Consider the following 22,915-nt stretch of genomic DNA (forward strand, 5'->3'; position numbering starts at 1 on the left):
AGTTTTTTTCCTTCAAATATGTCAAATCATTCATATTCGCATTAAACGGTTGAGGTGAAAGTTCACAAAGGTTTATTAAATCTTATCTCATTCAATTCATATACTGCTTGGAAGAAGAATAGTGTGATAGTTGTGTTTAATAGTGGTGCGGTTGTGTGTTGTTTCAATCTTTATAAATGTGTATGAGGAGAACAAGGGCAAGGGGCCAGAGAGAGAACATTAAAGATTGTTATTATGTGAAAAAGAAGAAGATACATTTCAGAGTTGCCACTGTGTGTATTTATTTCTGTTGGTATTGATTATTGGCTTGGTTGATAACCAAAATTTAACTTCATAGCTGAAATATACACAAATAATCCACAATGTTCAAGGACCTGCAAAAATCTATTATGCATATTTTGACAAATTTATAAAGAAAAAAATTAAAAGTACTAGACTCTTGCAGTTTCTGACATAGAACACCTCTATCATATTTAACACAATCCCACGGTGGCGGGTTCTTCAATACGGGATTGATCTGGAACCAAACTACATCAGCGTTCCCGCAAGAGGATTCAACCTCAGCGAACACATGCTTGTATAGTTACAGTGAATCAAAGTCAAAAGTAACATCTAAAGTATAGGAACCCTGAAAATGCCTTGCAGGAAGGATTGGTAAAAATTCAGATATCGTGCACCGAAAATTTAGTTAAATTTTTGCCAAAAAGGCTAAAAGCTGTAAAGGATAACAAAGGATGTCATACCAAGGGCTGAAACCCTAAAAAATCCTTTTTGTTTCATGAAACTTTTGTTGAATACTTTGAAACACTTTGTTGTTCTTTACTAAACATTCACTTGTTTAAATTACATCAATAACGTTTTGAGTTTTGTATTCTATACGTCAGAAGTTTATGTGTATACCTTTTATATTTTTCAAGTTAGTTCTAAAATAAAATCTGAATTCAAAACAACGATTGTTGGCCTCGTGGTATTAATTCAATAAGGATATTCAATAGGTTATGGGCCTATTTTGAAAATATTCCACGTTTAAGGATATCGAAAAGGATAAAAAGGATACTATACGGAATCAGTTAAAGAATATTAAAGGAAACAATAAGGAATCAATTTTCCTAAGGAATTTATAATTCAAGAACTTTTTCAAAATATTCATAAGGATTTTTCAAGACTTTTATAAGGATTTTCAAACAGAAAGGATATTCAAGGATAGAAACTCAACATGGCGGACGCTAAACCAAAATTTTCGAAGCTGAATAATAACAACTACGCTAATTGGAAATTTAAAATGGAGCTTCTCCTACGTAAGCATAATTTATGGAAGCTGGTTATCGAAGGATCTCGTCCGGAACCAAAGCGCGGACAAAATAATGAAATCAGCAACCAGGCTCAGCTTGACGAATGGGACGCCAAGGATGATGAAGCAAGGGGAACCATAGGTTTGCTTGTCATGGATGACCAATTAGGACATATACGGAATATGAAGACTGCCAAGGATACATGGAACGCCCTCAAAGAATATCACGAAAGAAACACGCTTACTAATAAGGTTTACCTAATGAGATCTATTTGCAGTTTAAAGCTTGAAGAAGGGGGCGATGCTGTTGCCCATATAAATGCAATGAATGACCTTTTTACGAAATTGAGAGATGTCGGTGAGGAAGCTTTGTCCGACAAATGGAGCGCGGCAATGCTTCTGAGTAGTTTACCTGAAGGTTATGATACCCTCATAACTTCATTGGAATCTCGCAAGGAGGAAGAAGTCACATTTGCTTTTGTGCAGCAGAGAGTGATTGGAGAATACGAAAGGCGTGTACATTCTGGTAATTGTGGAAATGATGTAGTTATGAAGGCAACATCTAAAACAGAAATTGTGTGCTATTTCTGCAAGAAACCTGGTCATCAGAAGAAAAACTGCATGAAATACAAAAGCTGGAAGAATAAGCAAGGCAGTGCCAAGAATGGAAACAAGATCAATACAGTTGAAGAAATAGTAAATACCGAAAATATGCCGGATGAGTTTTTATTTAAATTTGGTAAGAACAAGAAAAATACATGGTTGGTGGATTCAGGAGCAACTCGCCATGCTGTAAGCGACAAGAATTTCTTTAATAATTTGGATGAAAATTACAAGAGTTCAATTGAGTTGGCAAATGGCGATTGTGTGTCTATTAAAGGCATTGGATCAGGTGAAATAAAGGCAATAGATGAATTTGGCAATGAACATACATTGAAAGTCAAAGAAGTGCTCTATGCTCCGTCGCTGGTTGGTAACATACTTTCCGTAAGACAACTTACTAAGGACGGGTATGAAATATCTTTTAAGAAAAATAAGTGTTGTATCAATGTTGGAGTTACAAATATCGGATTAGCAGATATTGATGGCGATATGTATATTTTGCGTCAACCGGACATGGTGAATGCGGTATTGCAGCATAATGAGCATTGTATACACCAATGGCACCGAAAACTAGGCCATCGTAATCCGGAGGCCATAAGGAAAATGTTTAAGTGCAATTTAGCGGAAAATCTCAAATTGGTTGAATGTGGAATCAAAGAAGTATGTGAAACATGTGTGAAGGGCAAGTTAACCAGACTTCCATTTCCAAAAGAGTCATCAACAAAATCATCAGCTCCTTTGGATTTGATTCACAGTGATGTTTGTGGGCCTATGCAAACAGTCACACCATCTGGAAAGCGGTATGTAGTAACCTTTATTGATGATTATTCTGGGTTTACTGCAATAAGGCTGATATCGCGAAAGTCAGAAGTGGAGCAAACGTTTAAGGATTTTGTGATGTTTTGTCGAACAAGTTTCGGTCGTACTCCTAAGAAAATACGTTCAGACAGAGGAGGCGAATATATTGGAAAAAGTTTTCAAGTTTTCTTGAGGTCTGAAGGAATAGAACATCAACTTACAGCTCCGTATTCTCCTCAACAAAATGGCAAGGCCGAACGGAAAAACAGAACGTTGATGGAAATGGCTAGGTGTCTGTTAATTGAAGCACAATTGCCGAATACCTACTGGGGAGAGGCGATTTCAACGGCCAATTATATTCAGAATCGAGTTTTCACCAGAACAACGAATTTAACACCGTTTGAATTGTGGTATGGTATAAAGCCTAATTTGGAAAATTTTCATATCTTTGGTTCAAAGTGTTATGTCCATATCCCAGACGAGAAAAGGCGAAAGCTTGACATAAAGGCCACTGAAATGATATTTATTGGCTATGATTGTAAATCAAAGGCATTTCGATGTTATAATCCCTCAACTAATAAGGTAACTATTAGTAGAGATGTAATTTTTACAGATATCGTAAAGGGTGAAGCAGATGAAGTATCTGTTTCTTTAAGTTCCAATAAAAAGCAGTTAAATAATCAATTATTGATTGAGGAGGAGAAATCTGATTCAAGTTTCTTGAATGAAAGTGCAATCAATAATTCAAGTGAGAACAGTACACTCTCAGAAGCGCCAGAAGGTATCAATAACTCAAGTGCAGACAATACATTCTACGAAACGCCCGTGACACAGCACAATGTGGAGACAGATGGACATGAAGTAAAGAGTTCATCTAGAGTTAATAAAGGAATACCGCCAAGAAGATTAATAGATGAAATATCAAATGTGGAAACAAATGAAAAGGATATGAGAACGTCATCCAGATCCAACAAAGGTATAGCACCAAAAAGATTTGTTGATGAAATTTGGTCAGTCAACGAGATTAAGGAACCAAAAACATATAAAGAAGCCATGGAAAGCGAAGAAAAGGTACAGTGGTTACAGGCTATGCAAGAAGAAATTGAGGCGATGAAAAACAATAAGACTTGGGAACTTGCGACACTTCCAGAAGGACGATCGGCTATACGATGTATATGGATTTACAAATTGAAACGAAATGAAAATGGTGACATATGTCGTTTCAAAGCTCGGCTAGTGGCTCAAGGTTTCTCCCAAAAGTACGGTGTTGATTACGATGAGGTTTTTGCACCAGTTGCGACTCATACTTCCTTCAGAATTTTGCTGTCTATCGCAGGAGAGGAAAATCTCATTGTTAATCATTTGGATGTCAAGACAGCTTTCTTAAACGGCAAGCTAACCGAAACAATATACATGCAACAACCACCTGGATTCAAAAATGAAAACGAGGAATTGGTATGTTTTCTGAAGAAAAGTATATATGGGTTGAAACAAGCAGCTAGAACTTGGAATTCGGTTTTGCATGAAGTCCTTAAAGAATTGGGTCTTACACAGAGTATGAATGATTTGTGTTTATATTCGGGAATTGTAAAAGGAAAAGTTTGTTACTTACTAGTATACGTAGATGATATTATAATTGCGTGTAATACTAATGAACAAGTCAAACTTGTAACATCATTCTTGCAGAGTCGTTTCCCTATTACAAATATGGGCGAAATAAAGCACTATCTAGGAATTGAGGTATCGAAAGATCAATTCGGAAATTTTCAACTTTGTCAGACGAATTATATTGAAAGAGTTGTGGATGAATATGGTCTAAGTAACTCAAAGCCAGCAAGTACCCCAATGGACATAAGTTATGGAAAAGGAGGAGGAAATTCAAAGCTTTTAGAAACAAATACTAAATACCGAAAGCTTATAGGGCATCTTTTATATATATATCTGTTAACACAAGACCAGATATTTCGGCAGCCGTAAGTATATTGGCACAAAAGGTTTCTCAGCCTACTTTAGAAGATTGGACTCAATGCAAAAGAGTTTTAAAATATTTGAAAACAACCGCAACTATGAAACTATTACTAAGTAACCAGGAAAAAGAACAAGGTCTCATTGGATACGCGGATGCAAATTGGGCTGAAGAACGCACAGATAGAAAATCAAATAGCGGAAGAATAGTTTTCTACAATGGTGGTACAATTGGATGGTCATGTCAAAAGCAAACTTTAGTTGCATCTTCAACTTGTGAAGCAGAGTATATTTCACTTTCCGAAGCAGCTAAAGAAGTTAAATGGATTAGACAAATATTGGATGATATAGGGCTACCAGTTAATCAACCAACACACATTTTTAATGACAATCAAAGCTGTCTTCGTTTGGTGAATGATGATAAGTTTTCTTTCAAAACAAAACACATGGATACCAAGTATAAATTAACAAAGGATTATGTTAAGAAAGGGATCATTACATGCAGCTACTGTCCTACACAAGAAATGATTGCTGACATTTTAACAAAACCTTTACCAAAGCCGAAATATGAAACTCTTTGTCAAAAATGCAATTTAAAGTGAATGAGGAGGAGTGTTGAATACTTTGAAACACTTTGTTGTTCTTTACTAAACATTCACTTGTTTAAATTACATCAATAACGTTTTGAGTTTTGTATTCTATACGTCAGAAGTTTATGTGTATACCTTTTATATTTTTCAAGTTAGTTCTAAAATAAAATCTGAATTCAAAACAACGATTGTTGGCCTCGTGGTATTAATTCAATAAGGATATTCAATAACTTTTAGAGTGCTTACTTTTCACTATGAGGTAGAAATCGATGTTGTTTAACCATTTTTATTTTTTATCTAAATTTACCTGAATTTCGTTAATTTTATTTTATTATATTTAATTTAAGACACTAATGCAAAAATATTAAAAGGAATGAAATCGCCATCATTAACCAATTCTTAGCAATCGCAGTTTTAATGAAAGAAACTGAAGTGGATACTTTTGACAGCACCAGTCTGTGCTTAAGCCTGAATCTAATGACCCGTAAATGGTGTGAAACTGCCGAGGTAAAGTTGCTTAACGTATACATACATCCCGCCGATAAATAGCTGTACTCCAGATTATAACTAACATTATCCCGCTGTTGGAAGTCATAACCGTCTGGTCTTGGGGAAATTTAATTCTCATCATTAATTGTGGCATTCGATCTTCCGAAATGACCCGAAGGGTATATTGCTGCTTTAGCAGATTGATAGCCCTGCGTTTTGCACAGTTAATGAGGACGTCTCTACCAAAATTGCCGGAGAGTGTCACAGTTCACCAGAAATAAACATCGTGTCACCGCAGAAAAAAGAGAGAGATGGAAAAGCGGGAGTGTGAAAAAATCGAGATGTACAGGAGCCAGAATGAAGTTTGAAAATTCTACCAAAGAGTCAAGCATCAAACTGATGGCTTTGGTACAGGCACATCCTCCTGTAGAGACCAGCAATGTAATTTGGTAACTGATACAGATAGTGTACTCAGGATATGGAAAGAACATTTTTCAAATCTGTTGGTATCAAATAGCAGCGAAGACGACGAAGATACCACAGTCCCAATCCCAGAAGATGGTATTGAATGTATACCGCCCAGCCAAGATGAGGTAAAGACAGCAATAAATCGGCTGAAGAATAATAAGGCAGCAGGGGCCGATGGCTTACCAGCCGAGCTGTTCAAAACCGGAGGCGACACGATGATAAGGTGTATTCATCAGCTAGTTAGCACCATCTGGCAGGAAAAACGAGTACCCGGCGATTGGAACCTGAGTATCCTGTACCCCGTCCACAAGAAGGGAGATAAGACTGTATGCTCTAACTATAGGGGCATAAGTATACTCCCTATTGCCTACAAGATCGTGTCAGGGATATTGTGCGAACGACTAAAGCCAATGGTCAACGAGATTATTGGACCATACCAATGCGGCTTTAGACCTGGCAAGTCCACCATTGACCAGATATTTACCCTGCGGCAAATCCTGGAGAAGACCCAAGAGATGCAGATCGACACCTACCACCTTTTTGTCGATTATAAAGCAGCCTTCGACAGTCCGCTGCGCTCAAAGGTATTCCAAGCCATGTCTGAATTTGGTATTCCCGCAAAGCTCATCCGGCTTTGTAAAATGACTTTAACTGACACGAGGTCCTCAGTTAAAATAGGAAAGAACCTCTCCGAAGAGTTTGGTACCAAAAGAGGTTTCAGACAAGAAGACAGCCTTTCGTGTGACCTCTTCAACATCCTGCTAGAAAAGGTTATACGAGAGGCAAACGTCAAAAGAAGTGGCACAATCTACACCAATAGTCACACGTTACTTGCTTATGCTGATGATATAGACATCATGGGCCGATCAGTAAAAGAAGTAACTGATACCTTTATAAAGGTCGAAGGAGAATCTGCTTAAGTGGGTCTGGCGGTAAACGGTGAGAAGACCAAGTTGATGGTGTCGACGCGCAATGCGTCAATTGAGCTCGGACCGACTGTGGAAGTTGGTTCCTATAATATTGAGGTAGTAAAAGACTTCGTCTATCTCGGCACCTCCGTAAACACAACAAACGACATCAGTTGTGAAATAAAAAGAAGAATTGTATTGGCCAACAGATGCTACTTTGGTTTAAGTAAGCAGTTTAAAAACAAAGCCACATCTCGTCAAACAAAAATAACGCTCTACAAAACACTGATACTACCCGTGCTGATGTATGGCTCCGAAGCCTGGGTACTTGCGCAAGCAGACATGGCAGTGCTTGGTGTGTTTGAGAGAAAAATTCTTCGAAAGATCTACGATCTACGGACCAATCTGCGTTGACGGTGAATATCGACGTCGCATGAACCACGAGCTGTATCTGCTATACAACGACATCAATATTGTTAAACGTATCGAGATGCAGCGATTGCGTTGGCTAGGCCATATCATAAGAATGAGCGATGATGAACCCGCTAAAAAGGCGTATAAATACGGACCGCTTGGCGGTGCACGCAGAATTGGCAGGCCAAGGAATAGATGGCGCAAACAAGTGGATGATGAGATGGAAAGGCGCGGTATTCCAGAGTGCGAAGCAACAAATAGAGAGGAATGGAGATCTCTTCTTAGTTCGGCCTATAGAACAAATGTTCTGTAATGGGCCAGCTAAGTAAGTAAGTAGTCACCTGGTCTGACATTACCGGGCAACCCTTCGTTTCTCTTGGGTTAGACCATCTCTCCACAATTTTCTCCCTCAGCAGACAGCCCGATTTCAACACATTTAAACGCAGTACTTTCATCAAGCATGGGAAAGCTAATTGGCCTAATTTTATGGAGTTCTAATCTTCCTACAATTAACCCTTCTGATGTTCGGGTAGCAGAAAGAACGTTCCGAGACATTATCACCGCGGCAGTCGCTTGTCATATACCTGCTGCTCGTAGAATACCCAAAGTGAGACCAAATTTCCCAGCAGTGGCGACTGAATTAGCAAATGAGCGTAATTAACTTTCTCGTACCAACTCCAGTGTCCTCAGAGTCAGAGAGCTTACTCTGAATGTTAACAGGTTAGTTGCTGAGCATAACATGTGATTAAATCATCTGAAGAGTTACAAAATTTGAGCCGGAATAAGTGATTTGTGGACAACGGTTAAATCGCTTTCGAGCCCTGGAAAGAAGGAAGTTATGACCCCAGCCACGTTTGGCGACGTTACGCTGACTGATCCGAAGTGGTGCGCAGGGAGTGACATGTTGAAGAGATGAGTACTACATCACATTAGATCTCTTCCTGCCGAGAAGGAACCACCACAATTTGAAATGACTGATGTCGCAAATGCCATCAGGAGCGCTAAATCATCCAAAACGTTGGGCCCTAATAGAATTTCCATGGTAATGCTGCAACAGCTGGATATGCCGGGAGTCGAGTATCTCAATAAAGTTCTCAACCTTTTGCTAGGCACCCACATCGTCCCCGAAGTCTGGAAAATTGGCAGGGTGGCCCCGCTACTGAAGCCAGCAAAGGTGATTTGTACAGACCGATTTCGCTTTTGTTGTACGCAGCAAAGACTCTTGAGGCTTTACTCCGCCCCTTTTTATTGCGAATCATTGTTAAATATTTTTTTGGAACGCCGGTTTTCTTAAGATACAATTCAGGGAATAAGCGTCGTTTAAAAACACCTCTCAGATCCGGTTGAAAATTTTACCATAGTCTATCCTTGGTACCCTGATCACCACGATATTTATATCGTTTTCCGGGGAAAGTCCATACTTGTCGAGTTTAAGTTACAGAATAGGCCTACTGGTCGAAAATGTACTTTTAAATTGTTGTTGTTGTAGCAGCATATAATGCTGGGTTGGCAGCCGCTGGCCGAAGCACTTTTGGTTTCGGGTCAATCCGGTACGTAAGAATCCGCTGCCGTGGGATTGTAGGTTCTTTTAAGTAACCTACCTTCGGCCGGGGGCTTTAAAACGTTCTCCTATGGACAGGTGGAAATGTATGCAACACGAAACAAACGGATTTCAAAATATTGTAAATTTTCTTGGAAAGAAAGAAATTGAGTTTCACTTTTTCACATAACTATCTCTTTCTAACACTCTCCAATTGTTAGATTATTAATAAAATATTGTTGTTTCCCTTTGTTTCAGATCATCCAAACCCTGTACTATACCATCTCTTTGGTAAATGATTTTGTAGGCAGCAATGAGGTTATGCCCAAGAAAACTCCATTGATACGCAAAATCAAGGATTACATGATGACGACATTTGCCTTCCCTATTGCTCTGAATGTTGGTATTACCTTCTGGGGTCTTTATGCTGTCGATCGTGAATTGGTCTTCCCACGTGTATTGGATGCTGTCTTCCCAAGGTATGTAGAAAATGTGTTATGAACATAAAATTTAAATGATAATAAAAGTTTGTAATTACTGCAAGAAAATGTGGAGATTTTAAAGATTTTAGAAGCATGCGAAAACGACAATAAACGAGATTTTTAGGAGCCACCAAAGAGAACAATTCTTACGAAGATTTGCTATTGCGTCATTGGGTTCAATAAACAATGAGTGTAATAGTCAAGTATGGAACTGCCACGGTAGGGATCAGAATCTCCTTGCTGATGTTCAAATAGCTGGATGTGCCAGTGTCAAGAATTACATCAATATCATGTGCCACAACCAACGTATGTCCATGGACACCAAGACACTTTTATTCCACTCACAGGAGCAATCAACTTCTTATTTGGCAATAGTGCCACATAAAGGGTCTTTTGCCAACATTAAAGCCATTATCGAGAAAAGTATAGAGAATAAAATTATAACAAAGACTACTAACTTTAGTGCGAGAGGTGTATGAAGGAGCGGACCTATATTTCGCGAAGTATTGGCTTCCAAGCATAAATGGAATTCCCAAGGATAACGAAATCGAGGACGAACAATAACCCAAGAACTAAGACAAAACTACCTTACATGGGAAGATGCAAAAACAACGGCAACTAATCATGTAATAATATGGCTATGATTGGTTGTTGTTTTAGCAGCATGAATCAGAAGAAGCATAGGTTTGATGCTGGGTTGAAAGCCGCTGGTCGAAACACTATGGTTTCGGGTCAATCCGGTACGAAAGAACCGGCGATGATTGGGGGAAGCCCTATACTCTCAAGAGCAGTAACATAAATAACATTGGCTTCCCTTATCAAAAAATATATAATGTTGTAGTCATGATCACAACGACACCCTCTATTAAAATGTCAACACAATCGGAGAAATGGTCCTAGACTTGATTAAAGCGCAAAAATGTTGAACCTTGAAGGAGGTACCTGAAGAAACGGACCAACATTGTCCATATTGGAAGTGGATCCAATTTTGGGAAGTATGGGCTTGCCCACGAAAAAAATAATGACGTTGCAATCAGAATCACAAGGACTACCATCGATGGAAATTTCAAAACAATCTTCGAACAGACCTTAAACTGCACTTAAGCGAAAATTTTGAATTTTTGCGAAGGATGTACCGGAATAAGACGTCCAATATAATTAATCTTCGAACATGATTTAAGTTTGCAAAGGTTTAACCAATGTCTGCCATTCGATTCGATAGTTACCGTGCCCACCAGCCATTTTAGTTGTTCAAAGTAGCCTTTGGACCAATATCTCAGGAAATATGGACTTGTGTGGGAGGTACCGGAAGGAGTGCAACCAATATAGTCCATATGCGAACCTGGTCTATGTCCAGATAAAATATTACGATAAAGAAATTTTGGGCCAAATCCATCCAAATTTCTTGAAAATGTATGTCATATTTTTTGTTGCGTAAAAAAACATGAAAACATATGTATGCTTAAAACTCCTTTAATTAGAAATTTTTTAATTAACTTTATATCTTTATTTAGTTTTAAGGATTAAATTCAGAGTTAGATGTAGTTTAGGATTACTTTGCTTTTGTAACATAGATGGCCTTAGAGGCTTGGTTACCCGTTTGAAATAAATGCAAATAAGATAAATATGTCTATGGGAGCTATATCCAAATCTGATCCGATTTCACACACTTTAAATTTCATCTAAATTGGACATACATAAATAAGTACCTCAAATATATGGAAGCTACATTGAGATCTAAACCGATTTCATTATAATTTGGCGAACTTTTTTCCAGAGCAAATTCCGTCACACACTTCAAATCTGATCCGATTTTCACTAAAAGCGAAAGCGTTCGTCCTTTGCAGAAAAAAAACGATCTTCCACAATTTGCATGCGAATCTTGACAAACAATCTGATACGTTGGATAATCTAAATGTTTGTTTTTTAGTTTGGTAGTTTGTCCGTGGTGTCACCTGGGGAACTGCCTTTAACACCCGTTAAAGGTAGTGAGCTAACATGTTTGGGCGTCGGGTTAGTAACCCTCCCCTAGAAAAAACAGCCTACTATGAAAAAACGAAAGAAAAGAAAAACAAACCCCTCTAAAGTTGACGAACCCTGCAAACGTTTTAAGGACCATGATCTGCGAATCTGCACCTGGAATGTTCGCACTCTTTATAGAGAAGGTGCAGTCTTCGCATTGGCAGACGTACTTGAAAAGTACAAGGCCGATATTACTGCCATACCGGAAATACGATGGATTGGGAAAGCCGTCACAACAACACCTAAAGGTGACGCACTGTATTATAGCTGCCATGACGTAAAGCATGAGATTGGTTAACAGACCAAAGATATATTTTACGAGCGCTTAGAAGAAACATATAACCGTTGCCCTGCCCATGACATTAAAATCATTCTAGGCGATTTTAATGCCAAAATTGGAAAGGAGAATATCTTTGGCCCAACAGTCGGGAAATTCTGTCTCCACAGTGAAACATCTGACAATGGTATGAGGCTGATAGAATTTGCAGCTGCAAAAAACATGGTAGTTAGCAGTACCAGATTTAATCATCTCGATATTCATAAGGGCACCTGGCTGTCTCCAGATCAAAGAACAAGTAATCAAATTGATCATGTTGTGATAGATGGAAGTCAGACACAACGCGGAAGTTGGACATCGATAGGCTGCAAACACAACTGATAGCCACAGCATATTCCACTCAACTAGCCATAAGTCCATATTTATATTAGGCAATTTTCCTTGCGGCAATTGTCAGTTTGATGGAGAGAGAGGTGAGGCATATGGTAACCCTTTGCCTCTCAACACCCTCTCTCACCTACAAACTGACAATTGCCGCAAGGAAAATTGCCTAATGTAAATATGGACTAACATAATAACACAATGGCAAAATATTGCCCACTCCATGCAAACAGCCGCAAAATCCATACGTGGATTCCAGAGACCTCCACAAAGGAATTCATGGTATGACCAGGAGTGTCGTGCTGCTACCGAAGAGAAAAATGCGGCATATAGAGCTACTTTACAATCAGTAGCAACGCGTAGCGCACGAGAGAGATATCGGGAGAAAAGGAGAGAAGAGAAACGCCTTTTCCGGAAGAAAAAGATAGAAATGGAAAAGCGGCAGTGTGGAAAAATCGAGATGTACAGGAGCCAGAATGAAGTCCGAAAATTCTACCAAAGAGTGAAACATCAAACAGATGGCTTTGGTACAGGCACATCATCCTGTAGAGACCAGCAAGGTAATCTGGTAACAGATACAGATAGCGTGCTCAGGATATGGGAGGAACATTTCTCCAATCTGCTGGTAATCAATAGTAGCGAAGGCGATGATACCACAGATCCAATCCCAGAAGATGGTATAGAATGTATACCGCCCGACCAAGATGAGGTAAAAACAGCAATCAACCGGCTGAAGAATAATAAGGCAGCGGGAGCCGATGGCTTACCAGCCGAGCTGTTTAAAACCGGAGGCGACGCGCTGATAAGGTGTATGCATCAGCTAGTTAGCACCATCTGGCAGGAAGAACGCGTACCCGACGATTGGAACCTGAGCATCCTGTGTCCCGTCCACTAAAAAGGAGATAAGACTGTATACTCCAACTATAGGGCATAAGTCTTCTCCCTATTGCCTATAAGATAGTGTCAGGGATATTGTGCGAACGACTAAAGCCAATGGTCAACGAAATAATTGGGCCATACCAATGTGGCTTTAGACCTGGCAAGTCCACCATTGACCAGATATTTACCTGCGGCAATTCCTGGAGAAGACCCAAGAGATGCAAATCGACACATATCACCTTTTTGTCGATTATAAAGCAGCATTCGACAGTCCCCTCCGATCAAAGGTATTCCATGCAATGTCTGAATTTTGGTATCCCCGCAAAGCTCATCCGGCTTTGTAAGATGACTTTACCTGATACTAGGTCCTCAGTTAAAATTGGAAAGAACCTCTCCGAACAGTTCAGTAAGAAAAGAGGTTTCAGACAAGGAGACAGCCTTTCGTGTGACCTATTCAACATTTTGCTGGAAAAGGTAATACGAGATGCAAATTTCAAAAGAAATGACACAATTTACACCAATAGCCACATGTTACTTGCTTATGCTGATGACATAGACATCATGGGACGATCAGTAAAGGAAGTAACTGATACCTTTAGGAAGGTCGAAGCAGAATCTGCGAAAGTGGGTCTGGCGTTAAACGGCGAAAAGACCAAATTGATGATGTCGACGCGCAAAGCGTCCATAGAGCTAGGACCAACTGTGGAAGTTGGTACCTATAATTTTGAGGTAGTTAAAGACTTCGTCTACCTCGGCACTGCCATAAACACAACAAACAACATCAGTTGTGAAATAAGAAGAAGAATTGTATTGGCCAACAGATGCTACTTTGGTTAAAGTAAGCAATTTAAAAACAAAGCCACATCTAGTCAAACAAAAATAACACTATATAAAATGCTGATACTACCCGTGCTAATGTATGGCTCCGAAACATGGGCACTTTCGCAAGCAGATAAGGCATTGCTTGGTGTGTTTGAGAGGAAAATTCTTCGAAAGATCTACGGGCCGATTTGCGTTGACGGTGAATATCGACGTCGTATGAACCACGAGCTATATCAGCTATATAATGACATGAATATAGTGCGATGATGAACCCGCTAAAAAGGCGTACGAATACATGCCACATGGACGCAGAATCGGCAGGCCTAAGCTTCGATGGAGCAAACAAGTGGATGAAGAAATGGAAATCGCGGTATTCCAAAAAGTCAAGCGAAAAACAGAGAGGAATGGAGATCTTTTCTTAGTTCGGTCTATGGAACAAATGTTCTGTAATGGGCCAACTAAGTTTGTTTGTTTGAAATTTATGGACTCAAAAACCGCTGTACCGATCTTGCTGAAATTTTCAAGGTATATTACTACATCGACTGAGTGAGGTCCAACAATAAAGGAGAGAACCCCTAGATCAACAGGCATATCAGGCAGGTTTGAATAGCATTCACACGGACGTAGTTGCTAAGGCCATAAGCAAATACAGTGTGAATAAAGTAAATCCCATCGAAGCAGCCACTTTCCTGGAACTGGAGATGGATCCAGAGCCAGGTTGAGCAGAAGAACGAACTCGCAAACACACAATAATAAACACTGTTACAACAACAACAACATCTTCGAACTTGATCTATGTTAGGATAAAATATTTCAAGGACCAAATTTTGGACCAAATCGTGCGCTCCAGCCAGTCGGATGTACATGGCTAAATCGACTTCAAATTGTCTGTAATCATTATTTCGTTGAGGAACATTTTGTATATACCCATGTTAGCTAAAAGACTGAGGTTATAAAAATCCGGTTGCGTACTGCTTTAAGTCATAAAAAAATTCACAATTTACTATTGTCTCTTTTGGGTCCTCCTAAAATAATTCGTTATTATCTGTGTTTCCTACTTAAATTTATAGAAATCCATGTTGATTATGGTCCTTTGTTTTCTTCTAAAGATTAAAAAAAAAGCGTGTATTGATCCCTCAAAAAATCTTTTATTTTTTATTTTATTTTATTTATTTCTTTTTTTTTTTTTTTGACTGCGTTAATAATCTAATTATTTATTATCCTCTCTTTCCAGTTGGCTAAATCACATTATGCACACCAATATCGTTGTATTCATTGTCTTGGAAATGTTTATCTCGTTCCGTTCGTATCCATCCCGCTTCAAGGGTCTGGCTGGCTTATCTGCCTTTATGTTGGCCTATTTGGTTTGGTTGCATGTCATTAAGCACTACTCTGGCGTTTGGGTATATCCTGTCTTGGAAGTTCTGCAATTGCCCCAACGTATTGTATTCTTTATTGGTTCATTGGTATTTACCTTGGGTCTCTATATGTTCGGTGAAGTAGTGAATAATTTGGTATGGTCGAAGGAACTTAAAATGGCCCAACGTAAACATAAGTAAATTCCAACAACTCGGTGTGTCGTCTGGTAATCCGGTAATCCAGAAGTAGAAAAATACAAATAACCACAAATTCACTAACTTTTTCAATTGACTTCACTAACTTCTGTTATTTTTTAGAATTGCTGCTAATTAAATGCAATAAAATGTTGAAATAAAATATAAAAAAGTGAAATTAATTAAATAACCCCGTAATATTGTTCTTATGATAATTCTAAACCAGATTTTTAAATGCTAATGTCTTTTTTTTTTTTGTGAAATATAAATAAATTGCATAAAACTATTATCTCGTATACTTATAAATATTTAATTATATCCTATATGATATATAATTGCAATGGAAACCAAAAAGAACAACAAATGAATAAATGCAAAGTAACCATTACTTTAACAATTAAAGTTAATAATAGATGACTATTATAATAAAGATCAAACAAAAACCAAAATTCAAATCAATCTTTGTGAAAATGCCTTTATTTCTAGAAGGCTTAGATTAAAATGTAGCATTTTATTTTTAATTTCTTTTCGTTAACTTATTTAGTATACTAGTATTTATTTATAAAGAAGAAGTAAAAGAAAGAAAAAAAAACAAAATTATAGATGTAATTCACAGTTTTGAACACATTCTCTCAGTCTATCTCAAACTTTGTCATATCAAGTGCACGAGTAACAAGTTTAAATTTTGAAAATTTTGATCACCACACAAAACATCCTTAAGTTATTCCAATAAACAAAAAAAAAAAAAAAGAGAAACTGTTACAATATTTCAACAATAAAAGTAAAACATCACGACAAAAAAATATTTGTTGGTCTTTTTATTTGAGAGGAAATGGCTAAAAGTGGGTTTAAAAAGGATTTGATATTTGTGCTTGGTGTAAATCAAGCCAGAAGAAAATTGAAACTATTCCAGGAAATAAATAAACAAACAAACAAATATTGCCGACTGCGTATTGCCATTCTGTGCAGCTGAATCTTTCAACGAAAGCGAAGTGTTTTGGTGTGGTGCTCAACCATCGGCTAATATGGAAAGGAACATCAAGGAACGCACGAAGTGAGGCTTGATTGCACCATATTCCTGCAAGTATTCTATACGGGGTTACAGACCACATACACTAGTTGAATAGGGCAGTGGCCTGGTGACATACCCTGAGCAATAATTCCAAACTGTCCATGCAATCTGCATCAGTTCTCATTTCTGACATTGTAGCTATAAAGCTACTGGGGTTAGTCCCGATTAACATTCGGCGAGTTTACTTGCGGCAAGTTTTCTCGTTCTCTTTTAAACTTGCCTCTTGCGTTTATACAAACAATTCTGGGGCCTAATTACGTGATTCGACATCGAGTTGTTTCGACCCGAGTACTCATAGTTGGGATGACAACATTCGTTATCGAGTAAAATTATCGAGAAATTGAGCATAAATTTGCGAGTAATTTCTCGTAGCCAAATGGCCTATCGTAAACAAACAAAATGAAAGATTTCTTATTGTATTTGTGTTTAAAATGTAAAAAATTGTTGTTTATTGACGGTTTATAGAGGAAAAATGATATTAGTAAATAATTGTGAGCATTTTTTACACAAAATAAGAGAAATTTGGAAAAGTCCTTTTTAATCGTTTTAAGTAATTGTGATAAAATTATAATTAAAATAAATACATATGCATGCTATCATTAACCAAAAATTAGTGTTTGCAGTCGTTAAAATATAAGTTGAAAAAATAAGCATTTCTGCAAAACAAAAAATTATTTAATATTAATAGGCTATATTTTATAGGTGAACAACTTTTAATAAAGTGCATTTTAAATAGTTCATCCCCCGTTGTTTTACAAAGGAAATACTCTCTGAGAGAGGCTAATGCAAAACACCCACCAAATTCTCTCATTTATTTTGAGAGAGAATTATTAAGGTAGATGTATTAGCAATCTGTAACTAGAATGACAAAACAATTTTGCAAACATTAATAATTTTCATATTTTCTTAGCACAACTTCATTCCGAAATTATTATTCAATGTATTGTTCAAAAAATTCCACAAAAATTTACATTTTTTCATTCATAATTTTGTTTTTTAGTTTTTGATTTGAAATAAACACATTTTTTTGACATCTACCTTCATAACTTTCCCCAAAGAACACATAGTTCGATTACCGGTTACTCTCGAAACATTCGATCAGTGATTTCGATCGAGTCTTATCATGCCGTTTTTTTCTCGTGTCGAAAACTTATTCACGAGTAAATTCTCGATCGAATCGAATCACATAATTAGGCCCCTGTTTCGACAAATTTTGTTTTTAAAACATTGGAAATAATGTCAAAAACGAAAAATATAAAAGGAATTGCCTGAAAATTTCCGGTACGAGCATTTTTTTCCACTTCCATACAACTTACGTGTCTCTCCAACAAACTGAGACTTGCCGCAAGTAAACTCGCCTAATACAAATTTGGACTTAGTTGAGTAGGTTTGTCAGGGCAATTAAAGAGGTGTAGTGTGGCACATGTTTTGCACAGTGTCATCGATAATTGCCCATTCCGAGTGTAGTTGCAGCTTATGCCCCTCAACTGCAATGGCGGACATGTGCATGCTATTTAAACCTGCTAGATAGGCTTGTTGATCTAGAGGTTCTCTCTTGTAACGTTGGACATCCCTATCTAGATCGTGAAGATCCCTTCTGACATGACTGGATGGGGGGTCCTATCCACCATATGGTAATTAGGATGACTCTCACGGTAACACCCGGGAAGTACTGCAACGAAAGCATGCCATTGTGTTGCTGTACTGGAAGAACCTTTGTCTCCTCATAGATGGTCCATTGAAGACATTAGGAGGCAGCGTGTTGCATTTCTCAGAGCCGCACTTTGAATATTTTCAATGGCGTTGCACATGTCCATTGAAATCTGTTAACGCTTCTGCTAACAGCGCGTTAGCAGAGCACTGTTAATGTTAACAGAGCTATTCAAAAATGTTTTTTTTTTTTTGTAAAAAATGCCTTTTGTAGAATCTGTACGGAAAATTCTGCCAAGAAAACATGGGTATCATTGGAAAGCTTACCGGGACAGCTATCCCCTGCGCTAATAAAATCTTTAAAAAATATTGCCCGATGTCGCGATATGTACTGTTTTTGCGATAAACCCTGCAATAAGGATTCTTATTTTGACCACAGATCATTTAAGGAAAATTCTTCCAGGACGACATGAATACCACTGGAAAGCTAATCGACACAGCTATCCCCTAAGCTAATAATATTTTCAAAAAAGATTGCCCGATGTCGCGATATTTATAGTTTGTTAGGGGTGACCCTGCCATCAGGACAATTATTTCATCTACTAAAACAATATTAATCTTCCTTGAATACTAAAATATAAATACGAAAATAATGCAACTTACCAATTTATTGACCATATTTGGAAAAATATAAAATTGCTTTCACAACACAGCATCTTTTCCGCTATATTTATTATCACACTTCATGTTCCTTTTTATACCCTCCACCATAGTATGGAGGGTATATTAAGTTTGTTTTTCCGTTTGTAACGCATTGAAATACTCATTTGCGACCCTATAAAGTATATATATTCTTGATCAGGGTAAAATTCTAAGTCGATCTGAGCACGTCCGTCCGTCTGTGGTAATCACTCTAGCATCCACAAAAATAGAGATAGGACGCTGAAATTTTGGGAAAATGCGTCTTTTGTTTGCAGGCAGGTCAAGTTCGATGATGGGCTATATCGGTCCACGTTTTGGTATAGCCCCCATATAACGGTACCCCCCGATTTACGGTATTTTGACGTTTTTAGCTACATTTTCAGACCGATTTGGCTATAATTTGACATTTAGGGTTCTTATGTGTCAACAAATATATATAACAAAACTTGTGGACATAGGTCCACGTTTTGGAATAGCCCCCATATAACGGTACCCCCCGATTTGCGGTATTTTGACGTTTTTAGCTACATTTTTAGACCGATTTAGCTATAATTTGAAATTTAGGGTTCTTCAGTATCAATAAACTTATATAACAAAAGTTGTGGACATAGGTCCACGTTTTGGTATAGCCCCCATATAACGGTACCCCCCGATATACGGTATTTTGACGTTTTTACCTACATTATCAGACCAATGTAGCTATAATTTGACATTTAGGGTTCTTAAGTGTTAATAAACTTATAAATTAGAAGTTGTGGACATAGGTCCACGTTTTGGTATAGCCCCCATATAACGGTACCCCCGATTTGCGGTATTTTGACGTTTTTAGCTACATTTTCAGACCGATGTAGCTATAATTTGACATTTGGGGTTCTTAAAAGTCAATAAACTTATATAACAAAAGTTGTGGACATAGGTCCACGTATTGGTATAGCCCCCATATAACGGTACCCCCGATTTACGGTATTTTGACGGGTTTAGCTACATGTTCAGACCGATTTAGCTATAATTTGACATTTAGGGTTCTTAAAAGTCAATAAACTTATATAACAAAAGTTGTGGACATAGGTCCACGTATTGGTATAGCCCCCATATAACGGTACGCCCCGATTTACGGTATTTTGACGGGTTTAGCTACATTTTCAGACCGATTTAGCTATAATTTGACATTTGAAGTTCTTAAATGTCAGTAAACTTATGTGACAAAACTTGTGGACATAGGTCCACGTTTTGGTATAGCCCCCATATAACGGTACCCCCCGATCTACGGTATTTTGACGTTTTTAGCTACATATTCAGACCGATATAGCTATAATTTGACATTTATGGTTCTTAAGTGTAACTAAACTTATATAACAAAAGTTGTGGACCTAGGTCCAAGTTTTGGTATAGCCCTCATATAACGGTACCCCCGATTTACGGCATTTTGACGTTTTTATCTACATTTTCAGACCGATTTAGCTATCAATTGACATTTAGGGTTCTTAAATGTCAATAAACTTATATAACTAGTGGGCATAGGTCCATGTTTTGGAATAGCCCCCATATAACGTTACCGCCCGATTTCAGGTATTTTGAGAATTTTACCAACAAGTTTCAACCGAATTATCTGTAATTTGAACATTTGACATTTGAAATTCTTAGTGGTCACCACACCTCTCCACCAAAAATTGTCAAGAAAGCCCCCATATAACGGTACCTCCCGATTTTCAGTAATTTGATAATTTTAGCTACAATATTAAACCGAACTAGCAGTAATTTGACATTTGAAGTTCTTAGGGGTCACAACACCTCTCCATCAAAAATTGTCAACATAGGTCCACGTTCGGATATAGCTCCCATGTGACGGTACCTCCCAATTTTTAGTAATTTGGCAATTTTAGCTACAATTTTTAACAGAACTAACTGTAATTTGACATTTGAAGGTTGTAGTGGTCACCACACATCTGCATCAACAATTTTCAACATAGCCCCAATATAACGATACTTCCCTATTTTCGGTACTTTGAGGATTTTACTTAAAATGTTTAACCGAACGTAGGTCCATGTTTTTGTATAGCCCAAAAACAAACCTCCCGATTTTCCGTACCTTAGCTTTATTTTTTGGACGAACTTTCTGTAATTTGAAATTTGAAAGTCAAGAAAAAATCTGCAACAATAATTGTTCATTTAAGTTCATATTTTCGTATAGCCCAGATACCTCCGAACTAGCTGTTAATGACATTTGAAGTTCCCACGTTATGTACCGATTTTCGATATTTTGAGGATTCTAGCTAAATTTTTTAACCGAATTAGGAGTTATTTGACATTAGAGGCTCCCATCAAAAACTGTCAACATAGGCCCATGTTTTATTATAACCCCTATATAACAGTACCTCCCAATTTCTATCCCACCAAAAATTGTCAACAGTTAGATATAGGCACCATAAAAAAGGGCCTCCCGAATGAAGCATATTATGTACAATATCTGACATTTTAACGTACTCACTTAAATGAATATTTTATGGTGGAGGGTATGAAAAGTTCGGCCCGGCCGAACTTAATGCTTTTTTACTTGTTTAATTTCTTTTAAATTTGAATTACAAAAATTATTATTCACGACTTTTTACCGCGTAAATAACAAAAACATCAGAGCAAGTTGGATCTTGTCAACAGAGATGAGCTAACGGAAGACTATGGCAAATGTGACTCTCATTTTTATGGAGTGACATTTTATAATAAGAAGAAGAGTTCAGAGTTACCCAATGTTCACAAAAAGAAAATGTTTTAGGACAAACCTATATCTCTGCGTGTTGCGTGTGCGTTTAAGGCCTTGTACACACGCTGCGATTTTGATGCATGCATCACCATTTTTTTAGCGGTGTTGCAAAAAGTAGTAGTGATGGAGGGAATGAAAATGCACGAAATGTATGAAATGTAAAATTTCATGACTAATCATTTAATTTATTAATACCATTTAAAATGTTAAAATAAAATAATAAAAATAAATGGACTAAACTTCCTCCTTTATTTGATAAGCATGTTGTTAGTTTTTTATTACCTTCATAGTTGAAACTGAATTGCTTGTGTGTGTTGTTTTATGCAGGTAGATCAACGATATCAAATCTTGCAGTTTTTGTAGAATACTGTTTAATGTCTCTAAGTTGTGGATACCAAGTGGAAACAATTTATACAGATTTTTCCAAAGCTTTTGACACCATTTCTCATTCGTTGTTGTTATCTAAATTACATAATTTAGGAATTTATTCATCATTTCAGAGGTGGATAACATCTTACTTATGTAATAGGAAATGTGTTGTCAAAGTTGGAGAATATGAATCAAATGGATATTACCAAACCTCAGGAGTTCCTCAAGGGAGTGTCCTGGGACCGTTATTATTTAATATATTTATTCATGATATTAGTAGTTATTTTAAATTCTCACAATTCCTGCTGTATGCCGATGACCTTAAAGTATTTTTGAAGGTCAAAACATTTATGGATTTTCTAAATATACAAGAAGATCTATACAACCTTATCCGATGGTGCGAATTGAATGAATTGCATCTTAATAGCTGTGTTCCAGAACTAAAAAGTTTTTACAATTTTTACGACTTTTACACATTTTACTCGAAAAAGCGTTCCCGTACACAAAAAAGTTGTAAAATGTTCACTTCTCTTTAAACAAAAATGGCGCTGAATGACGCTCTCTTTAAAAACTTTTTACACGACAAATTTGGTCGAGTAAAAAAATAGTAACATGGTTGCCGGCGTCTGATTGGCTGATACGCCGACTTTGACATTTGTTCCAGTTTTTTTGACGTATTTTCCATTTTTCCGTTCCCGAACTATTTCAAAAAACTTGTGTGTGATAACAAATTTTTTGCAGTTCACTCTTTTACGAGTTTTACCATTAAAAAGTACGGGAACGAAGCTAATATTGATAAATGTTTCCATTTATCTTTTCATAGATCCCGTAATCCACTTCAATTGCCTTTTTACTTGGGTAATCATATGTTAAAGATGGTTG

At 37.4% G+C, this 22,915-nt stretch overlaps 2 protein-coding genes across 5 annotated transcripts in view; one reads left to right on the forward strand and one right to left on the reverse strand.

The window, feature by feature from the left end:
* The window catches only part of LOC141395102 (androgen-induced gene 1 protein-like), a 77,341-nt gene extending 61,056 nt beyond the window's left edge, over positions 1-16,285 (forward strand). For all 4 annotated transcript variants that reach the window (XM_073970530.1, XM_073970531.1, XM_073970532.1 and 1 more), the window contains 2 exons: positions 9,325-9,545; positions 15,164-16,285. In XM_073970530.1, the coding sequence (XP_073826631.1) occupies positions 9,325-9,545; positions 15,164-15,488 (546 nt within the window). In that variant the 3' untranslated portion in view covers positions 15,489-16,285. The remainder of the gene's footprint in view (positions 1-9,324; positions 9,546-15,163) is intronic.
* Positions 1-19,006, reverse strand: part of LOC141393277 (uncharacterized) — a 131,598-nt gene extending 112,592 nt beyond the window's left edge. Inside the window, exon 1 of the mRNA XM_073966265.1 lies at positions 18,868-19,006. The gene's annotated coding sequence lies outside the window, so the exon portion shown is untranslated. The remainder of the gene's footprint in view (positions 1-18,867) is intronic.
* Between the last annotated feature and the right edge of the window lie 3,909 nt (positions 19,007-22,915).

The sequence above is a fragment of the Musca autumnalis genome, unplaced genomic scaffold, assembly GCF_047663935.1.
Source record: "Musca autumnalis isolate F117 unplaced genomic scaffold, ASM4766393v1 scaffold_2, whole genome shotgun sequence".
Lineage (NCBI taxonomy): Eukaryota > Metazoa > Arthropoda > Insecta > Diptera > Muscidae > Musca > Musca autumnalis.